Source organism: Rhinatrema bivittatum, chromosome 6, assembly GCF_901001135.1.
Source record: "Rhinatrema bivittatum chromosome 6, aRhiBiv1.1, whole genome shotgun sequence".
NCBI classification, from domain to species: Eukaryota; Metazoa; Chordata; class Amphibia; order Gymnophiona; family Rhinatrematidae; genus Rhinatrema; species Rhinatrema bivittatum.
In genome coordinates, this window is record NC_042620.1 from 171613801 (window position 1) to 171623989 (window position 10189).

General features: G+C 45.4%; 1 protein-coding gene across 4 annotated transcripts in view; it reads left to right on the forward strand.

The window, feature by feature from the left end:
• Nucleotides 1–10189, forward strand: part of KANSL1L (KAT8 regulatory NSL complex subunit 1 like) — a 268720-nt gene extending 258531 nt beyond the window's left edge. For all 4 annotated transcript variants that reach the window (XM_029606147.1, XM_029606146.1, XM_029606144.1 and 1 more), the window contains one exon: nt 8990–10189. In XM_029606147.1, the coding sequence (XP_029462007.1) occupies nt 8990–9025 (36 nt within the window). In that variant the 3' untranslated portion in view covers nt 9026–10189. The remainder of the gene's footprint in view (nt 1–8989) is intronic.

The window sequence follows — 10189 nt, forward strand, 5'->3', positions numbered from 1 at the left end:
GACCAGTCCAGACGTGTGGATATATGTCACCCTGCCAGCAGATAGTGCAGATGAAGCAGTTATCAGAATGGAGCTTCCTATAGTTAGCAGTAGCTCACATTATAGGGATAGAGAATGCCCAAGCCAACTTTGTCAGCAGGAATACTTTGGATCCCAGAGAGAGGGAGATCAGCCAGGATTCCTTCTAGAGCTTAGTAGATCAGTGTGCCATCCCTCACATGGATCTCTTGGCAATTCACAAGAACTCCAAGGGAGACAGATTCTTCGACCTCCTGAAGGAATGGGGTTCCAGGGGAATCGACACCCTGATTCAACCATGTCCAAAGAATTAGCTTTTTAATTTTTTTCTCCTTGGCCTCTCATAGGCAATGCTATAAGAAGAATACAGAATCACTTGTCCATAGTCATCCTGGTAGCTCAAAACCGGCAAAGAAAACCATGGTATGCGGATATAGTAAGGCTGCAGATTAGTTTATTTAATGAATCACATATCTGGGATAAAATCAAGGCAAATTCTTCTCTCTCTCTCTTTGCACAGCCATGACTCAGTGCACCTCCTCCCCATATGCCTCTATGTTGCACAACATGTGTAAAATGCGGAATTTCCTCCATTCAGTAGAGGACATGTCTTCACAGCGTAAAACAAAACAAACTCCTGGGACGTAAAAAAAGAGAAGCTTGCTGCTTTTTTTTTTTTTAAATTCACCATAATGCTGTCCAAAGCACTGCTGAACTACACTGAGCCCCTGGAAAGGAAATGCCATACTGTGCAGAAATCTTGCTTTTTTTTTAACTTTATAAAAATTAGCAAGGCAGAAAGAGAATCAGAAACCAACCCAGGTTTCTTTCCTTTGTTTTTTGGGGGTTTTTTGTATTTTGTTTTGGTTGTTTTTTGTTTTTTTAAGATATCCAGTTAGAGAAAGGAGGTGGTAAGGAAATGGAGTGACACAGAATGAAATGTGGAGCCCAAACCAAACCCTGGGAAATCCCCAGGTCTAAGGCCATGTTCCACTAGAGGAATGAGCACAAGGCTTTTACTGCAGGAGCTGCCCTTCCAATTCACTCCTTTTCAAGCAGCCTAACTGGGCCTCATTTCAGAGCATGGGACATGCTCTCCTACCATCTGCTAGAGACAGAATACTGGCAAGCTGAGGGCAGCACAGAAGCCTATGTAAGATGACATCAACAAGCCTGTTATTGCTGCCTCCATCTGCTGGTGTGTATAACCTATGAGTTTAGACTGAGCTGGCTAAATATATGGGCCTTGCAGCTTCTATTCTGATGCACTTGCAGATCCATCCCAAGGTTTCTTATTTTCTCACAGGACAAGCAGGATGGTAGTCCTCACAAATGGGTGACATCGAGGATGGAGCCCTGTACGGAAAACTTTTCTGTCAAAGTTTCAACAAGCTTTGACTGACACTGGCACACTGGGTGCACTGAGCATGCCCAGCCTGCAATTATCCCTGTGAGCCACAGGTGTCTCCCTCAGTCTTCTTTTTTCCGCTCTGCAGTCAGCATAGCGGTTGGAGCTCTGTGAGGATTTTTTAACTAATTACCTCATGGAAACACTTAACTTTTCACTTCAAAAAACACTTTTCCCTGCACAGGTCTCCCTCCGCGTACGTTTTTACGACGCTCGGTGAGTACTAATTCTTATTTTTCGGTCGGTTCCTGTCACTATCTTAAGGCTGTTAACTGACTGAAGCCTTCCCTTCCCCCATTTTTCAGTTAGCTTTAAACAGCTTGCGAGTATCTCTGTGACACTCTGCTTGCTTATGCTAGTGGGGTAGGGATTTTTTCCTTAACTTAGGACCTCTGTAGCTTCAAGTCCTTCGTTCCCTGGTACCCTCACGCAGTTGATACCCTATCGCTACACCGGGACCCGCCTAAACCGCCCTGGACTTTTATATGTCATCAGCGCCCCTCCCCCCACGGTGCCCTGATGCCTTTATCCATGTTTTTTGCTTTTCAGTGCTACCAGGCTTTTTCCTCCTACGCACTGTTTTTTTCCTTGGGCTTCCTCGGTGCCGTCCCTACCCGGATGCATGCCATTGACGCACACGCTGTTAGTCACTGCCATGCATACTCGGGTCGCCGCCACCGCTGCCCGAGACACTTTTTAACGATCCCAGGGTCACTTCATCGATGCCACCCCCCCTTTTGGGGATGCCATTGATGCCCCATCCTCCCCACCGATGTCCAGCCCTTTCCATCGGGGGGCATCGGTGCCACATCGATTCGTCGGTGGGCATCGATGCCGGATGGTCCCCATCGGTGGACATCGGTGCCGGATGGTCCCCATCGATGGACATCGGTGCCGGATGGCTTGTCCGTCGATGGCATTGGTGCCGGATGGCCGTCCGTCGATGGCATCGGTGCCGGGTCCTTTTGCATCGATGGACACCGATGCCCAGGTGTTTCATCCATGGGCATCTATGTTAGAATGCATCCATCGAGGGCAGTCGATGCCAGGCTGCTCCCATCGGTGAAATTCGATGCCCAGGTGGGTCCCATCGGTGGATATCCATGCCGGCTCGATTCCGTGGATGGGCGTTGATGCCAATGCCAGCCTTATGGCTGGCATCGATGCCCATGCCGATTCCAGGACTGGCGTTGATGCCGGGATGGAATTCATCGACTGGGAGATCCATGCCATCGATTCCATACGTGTCCATATCGATGCCACCGACACACGTGTCTGGGGCACCGATGCCATGTACACTTGGAAATCTGAGTCTGTCCAAATCGATACCGTCAACGTCTGTGGCCCTATAGTTGATGCCCGTGGCCATGCCACAAACGGCATAAATGCCCGCCTCCATGCATCGATGCCCTCGACACCTCCGTTTTCCTTCGGTGTCCTTGACGCCCTATTGATTCGACTTCGACTCAGTCGATGCCGGTATCTTTTTCAATAACGGCAATGTTTTTCGATTATTCGATTCCACATCGTTTCAAAGATACCTATGCCACTGCTGTCAGTGCCCGTCACTGTCATCATTCTCCTGGCCAGTCATCGACGATTTTTCATACCCATTTTGATGATATCCTCGAAGCCCCTTAGGTTGCCTTCAATATCGTCAATACCGACATAGCACCGCCACATAATACCCTCGCCTCCTCACATTGCTCCACGCTTTGGGTTCTTTTTTAAGCCCCGTATTAGCTTAAGACACTCCATTGTGTCAGGAGCAGAGCAGGCGTGCTGACAGTTCGTCATCGATCGCCTTCCAGGACGACGAGGGCTTCCATCTCTGCGCTGGGGAAAGACCGGGCCGAGCACCGTGGCACCCATCATCGCCGACATCGTGATCGTCCGCCGCTGACGCCATCCAGCACATCGGTGCCATCCTTCTCCAGGCTGGACAACGCTCGGGCAGAGCGACATCACCACTGCCATCAGCACTGTTCCTACAGTTTTGGCAGTCCTTGGTGATCCAGAACTTCCGGATCCAGGTCCGACAGCTTCTGCATTGGCGTCACGACACATCGAGCCGCTGTGACGAGGGAAGGGAACATGAGTTCCGTTAGGGCTCCTCTGTTCCTGGCGTGCCCCACCGTCAAGTGGTGTGGGACTATGGCCATCTGTTACACTTAGCAGTCTAAACGCCACTCACGCCTGGCCTGTCTCCTCTGTACCTGTGCCACCATACCGGGTTTCAGAGCGAGATGGACGTTTACGTCCCCGGCCTTACCCTCGAGGACTCCGGAGACCGTCGGGGTCAACAATCTTCACCGGCTCGTCTTGCGGCGATCCACGTTGGATGGTAAGTACCCGCTTCGGCGGCATTCCCATAGAGTTGTGTTCTCCCATTCGGACCGTGGTTCGAAAAGTTCTGGGTCATGTGCCTTTTAGAACTGTATTAGTGTCACATATCACTATGTTAGCTATGTTAGCCACAATATCAGGAGAACCCCTCTATCTTCTTGGGATTGCAGCAGGGCTTCTTCTCTTGTCAGTAACAAGTCCCTGTGCCGACCAATGCTCTGACTCTTGGTTCCCTCCCAACCAAGGTCCAGCTGCATTGGCTGATCTGCTAAACATGAGATTCAGCAACCATTGCCCCATGTACAAGTCCACCTTGAGGCCTGGCCACAGGTCTCAGTGTCTCCTTGTACAGCATACAGAAATGCGGGTACCACTTACCGCTCACACACCTGCAGGAGCCTACATGATATCCTCCATTGGGACACCTCTTGGTCTCCCATCTGGTCAGATATCAGAGCGGCCACCCCACCTTGTACCAAAGTCCCGGTACACTCCCCCAGGCGCTACGAAGTGCAGAGGGGAGAAGGGAGGGGGGTTGGGGAGTTTTTAATTGCACTATTCTTTCTTTTAACAGAAAATAGTTACTCTCCGCACATCCTGGACCTAAGAAAATCCAACTTTCTTTAGACGTCACAGGTACAATGGTATCTTTGGTTACCATCACTCCATACTGCAGTAAGTACATTATTTTAATGTTTCTATGTGCTTTATGGTAAGTCAACATTACAACCCCAAGCTCTGCCGCTGGCACCAGCTTCGGTAAGTGAACTGTCTCTTGCATCACTGTTGGTGAATGCTGTTTTCTCTGCGGAGTGTAACATCATTCACTTTCCTTGCATAGACTACTGCTAACCACTTTCAGTACATGCAAGGAGCTCTCACTTTTTTCAGGACTCACTATACATTTACTAACTGGGATTACTGTCACTGCCATAAATCCCTTCTGTAACACTTCTGGACACCACAGTCTTAAGACCCTCTTGTCCAGCATGCGCACAGACATTCTGATACATTGTTATATGTCCCTGCGCATATTTTCCATAACCTCAGCCTTTCAAATTTTCATGGTTGGGCTATGGGGTTTCTTCCCACTATGCATTTTTCTCATAATTCAAAACTGCTATGGGTTATATTCAGTGACATTCTATACTCAATGGACCTAAGTGGTTTCATTGCTTTCGTCCCTGATTCTTATCCCAGTTCGAACTAGGACCTAGTCTCCTTCGACTCATGCTCGCAATTCCTTAGGGTTATAAAGTTTCTCCTGAAAGCTGTCAACCCATTATGCATCTATTGCACTCCAGCATAGTTTCTCATAAACGTCCTGGATGTTGCACCCATGAGTTATGCCCTTATGCCTTCCAATACTGCTTTTGCAACAATTCTTTGTGCATACAGACAGCATAGGGACAATGTGCTTTCCAACTCATAAGCACGCACAACCTCTTAGCTGCTCTGCTAGACAGCTGCGCAGCTCTACCCTTGGCCCTTGTTCACTTCATGCGTCCTTGGGCCACATATCTAAGAGATTTAATGAACGCTCTATCTGACCTTCTCCACGTAGGTTCTATCCTCTCGAATGGTCTCAATTACATGTGTACAGGGCAAATCTTTTAACGCTGAGTTTAACTAAACTTTCCTCTGCGTCTGCATCATTCCATACGATGCACAGGTTCTGCTCCCTACACATGTTTCCTATGCGTTCCCTTAGATGCCTTTTCTTCCATCAAAGGCCTCTTCAATATATCTCTTCTGCTGCCTCTCGTAGCCAGCATTCTTCTAATGTTGAACTGGGATGGGGTTCAGTATTCTTTTCCCCACTCCCTGACTGAGATCAGTATGCTTCCCATACTTCTCAATCCATCATATCAGTAACCTTTTATTCCCTCACCAGTCAGTCCCAAATCATAGACTTACTGATGTTCTTAGGTTCTGGTAGCGTCACAAAACCTTCTAAACATAAATCTTGCCGTTTAATATGGCAGGCTTTACCTCCTGATGCTAAAAAAAAAAAAAAAAAAAAAAAAAAAAGAGGTATTACCCCTTTTACTTTTCCACCATTTTTTCTTACTCCCTCGGATTCTGTTCTCCAGACATCCTCCACATAGATACACCTTTCTCTTAGGAGGTGTATCGTTTTGGGAGTTGGGTTCCCGTTTTCAGTAATCCTCTCTGAGTCGGCTTACCATGGATTATCCACTGATCAAGCCGCCTCTATTTCTCTAATCACGGAATGAACATATATATTCTCCTTATAAGTCTCATACATTCTACGTTTGAGCCTTTCCATTCCTCTCTTCCACAGTTTGGCAAGGGAACTTCTTTCCCTCTTAATGTCATTCCTGCCAGCAGGGTCCGTGAGTTATGCACTCTTTCCATACTCACCTGACTCCGTTCCTCTGCCACTGAGTAGTTCTACGCATTCAACTTTCTATCCTTTTCAGGTAGATGTTGTATCTCCTTTCCTCAGGAAATACTCTATTAATTTTTCCTAACCTCTCTCTCTCGCCCTAGGGAGAGACTGGGTTTTCCACATTCCTGGACAGTAATGCTGCGCTTACATTCTATCTACATTGCACTGCATTCCATGTGAATTCCACTTGACTCTTTCCTTCATGCAAGGGTCAAGCTGCTACTTCCAGTGGCCACACAGACCTAATCCTTCTGATTAAGTGGTCTATATTTCCTTTCCTACCAACAAGCAGACATTTCACTACAACACTGTGGGTATCCACATACTGTTGTGTCCGTCTTAGCCTTAACAGCTTCCCTTTGGTTACTGCTGCTTGTACTTTTTTATCAGGTTGCAGCCTGGAGTCCTCTCCATACCTTCGCAGCCTATTATTGCTTACATTTGACTAGCCGGCATGCTCCATGTTTGGCCAGTCCGCCTACTCTTACTTTTTTCAATTCACTACCCAACATCCTTCCACGAACCCATTATGGTGTTGCGGATGCCCTCCGTTCCCATTTCCACCTCAGTCGTTACGCCTTTGCGCATCTGCGGTGTATCTGGTGCATTCCCGGGCATCCTCAGCTCGGTACTCACCCATTTGTGAGGACTACCATCCTGCTTGTCCTGTGAGAAAGCAAATGTTGCTTACCTGATGTAACAGGTGTTCTCACAGGACAGCAGGATGTTAGTCCTCACGAAACCCGCCCGCCACCCCGCGGAGTTGGGTCTGTATACTTTTATTTTAGTTTCGCTTGCGCTTTTTAGCTATAAGACGAGACTGAGGGAGACACCTGTGGCTCACAGGGATAATTGCAGGCTGGGCATGCTCAGTGCACCCAGTGTGCCAGTGTCAGTCAAGCTTGTTGAAACTTTGACAGAAAAGTTTTCCGTACAGGGCTCCATCCTCGATGTCACCCATTTGTGAGGACTAACATCCTGCTGTCCTGTGAGAACACCTGTTACATCAGGTAAGCAACATTTGCTATATTATGCCAATGACATTCAATTATATATTCCCTGTGAGATAGATGTTTCCCCTACCTTGTATGTTGTTGCAGCATTGTTTAAATACTATTAAAAGATGGTTAATTAGTAGAGGGCTCCTTTTGAATATTCAGAAGGTAAAAATGTTATGGGTGGGTAGATGATCCCCAGTTAATGAAGTGGTGAGTATTAGGTGTCACGGTAACTGAATAGCATTGCTTACAGAGGTTCAGAACCTGGTGGTGCTCCTAGGCTCATATTTGACATTAAAGGCACATGGTCAACATTAAGTCAAAGGTTCTTATGGCCTGGATTGGCCACTGTTGGAGACAGGATGCTGGGCTTGATGGACCCTTGATCTGACCCAATATGGCATGTTCTTCTTATGTTCTTATGATTCTTTTACAAATTAAGAATGTTGAAACCATTCAGATATTTCTTACAACTTGAGGTGTTTAGGACAGTGTTGCAAGCAGTGGTACTAGGCAATTTAGATTATTGTTGCAGTTTATTGGTTGGGCTCTTTGCCAAGTCATTTCATGCTTTACAATTAATCCAACGTGCTGTAGCCAGGGTAATAAGTGGTGCTAGGTATTTTGATCATATTTCACCAGTTCTTTACTCACTACTTTGGTTACCAGTGGGATGTAGGTACAAATTTAGAATTGTTGTTATTATAAACAAGTTGGTGTATGATGAGACAAGCTGTATAATAGCACAACACATATGATGGTATGTTCCAGCTTAGGACTTAAGACTGGCAGCTATGAACCAACTTAGATTTCTGACAGCAAGGCTGTATAAGCTATAGAGTACCCATACAAGAGCATTCTTATATATAGGTCCTAAATTATGGAATGCTCTGCTGACAGAATTGAGGTCTGAGGGAGACATCAAGTTATTTAGGGTCAAGGCACATTATTTTAAGATGGCATTTGAGTAATATTAATTAGTTTTAATTCTATTTTAAGTGTTTAATTTTAGGATATTATCTGTTATTTAACTGTGTATTGTGAAATTTTGTTATGATTTTATGAATGTATTTTATGTGACCCATGCTGGACACGTAATGGAAGACAAAATATAAAAATCCTTAAATAAGTAAATACAGAGCATGAACTTGGAAAGTGGCCCCTGACTTCAAAAGGGCCACCTCCTGCCCTTCAGGGAGCTGTTGAACCCAGCACAAAAACATCTTAGCAACATTACTTTCATAGCGATTTAGTCTTCATCCAGGCAAGCCAGTCCACACCAGTGGGTTGTGCCCTCCAACCAGCGGGTGGAGACGGAGAACAATGACTCGCTGACTTCCCTCTCATATAGCTTATCACAGATGTCAACCAGCCAATATTGCTCCAGCTCCAGCAGGTGGTAGACATGCATCCTTGCTTGTGGACTTCGACCTGCCAGTGCTTTCATTGGCTTGAGCGCCCAAAATGATGGGCGCTCCAGCCAATGAAAGCACATGGACGGGCGGGGGTGACGTTTTCCTAACCCGTGGCTGTCAGCAAGTTTGGAAACCGACGCCAGTAAAATTGAGCGTCAATTGTCAGAACCCACTGACAGCCATCTCTACGCTAATAAGGAGGCGCTAGAAACATGCTGATGTCCCTAGCAACTCCTTATTAGCGCAACCCCTCATTTAAATACTGAATCGCACGCCCAGGAGAGGTGGCTGGGTGTGCTTTGGGAGCGGCTGCTCTTCCGCGATTTTTACAGTATTGGCCTGAACGTATGTAGCTTATAGATGACACACTTTTTTTCTTGCTTTATTATAGGGAGCGCCAAAGGCAAAAATTTGTTCCAGCTGCTAAACTACAGGACCCATGACCCTCACCTATGGTGTCAGAATCTCTGTTTTAGCACTGATCCTGCTTTCCACTGTTGTGCAAGTGCTCCAAACAGACCGTAATTACAGCTGGATCTACAAAAGAATCACTCATATAGGACAGAGGAAAAGTCTTAATACTAGGCACTTGCTTCTTCTGCCTGTGGTCTTTGTGTGAATGGTAACAGAGTTCGGAAACAGCTATGAGAAACTGTTTAAAAATAGGGGTGGGGTTGTCGGGGGCATTTAAGCTAAACCATACAATTCAGATCATTGATACCTTGCTGTTTCTTTAGCAGTGTGTTCCAAACAGAAGGGTAGAATTAAATAATGTTGATGTGTTTTTATTAAACGCCATTTTAGTTGCCTGGTGTTTGCTTGACTCCTTCCCATCCTTCACTGAGCTGTTCCAGTTCATGAAAATTATGCTTAGGGACTTTGTTTTCAGTTTTTATTTTTCCAGGGAATTTCAGTGTTTCTTACAACAAGAACAAAATTCTGTTTATCCAGAAAAAGGATGAGTAACTTTTTTCCACTGATTTCTCCCATTTTTGTTCTTGTAACAAACACTGAAATTCCAAGGACAAATAAGATAAAAAGTGAAAACAAAGATCCCTAGATATGCTGCACCACTATTTTCTCAAAGTGACACTTAATATTTCCTTTTCAACAACTAAGAGAAGGAGCCTGCAAGAACCCAGTTAAAAAAAATTGCTGTCTCTACAATTCCCTTTCCAAATGTTTTATTCCAAATTTAGCAATTTCTTTTTAACCTCTGTATTTTTAAAGGCAGTCTGCTACTTTTGAAGCAGAATTATTAGTGATAAAGCAAAGCAGGAAAACATTTTTTACATAATTGCAATATTTCTGGATACAATTATAGGTTGTTTCTTAGCGCAAGATACTTCTCCCAGATTCCAAACCTCTGCGGGGGCTGCCTACTGTGCCTGATATAATATGAAAAAAGAAAGCTATCACTCTGGACATTCATCCTTTTAGAGTAAAAGGTCTGTTTAATACTGCATTCCCTGTTAGCTTTTGAGTTGTGCTTACCTTAATGTTTCAGATTTTTTTAAACTGACGTTACACAGAGAAAAACATCCTTGCTGTAATATTTCTGATCTTTTTTATTATTAAAGTTCTTTCTATA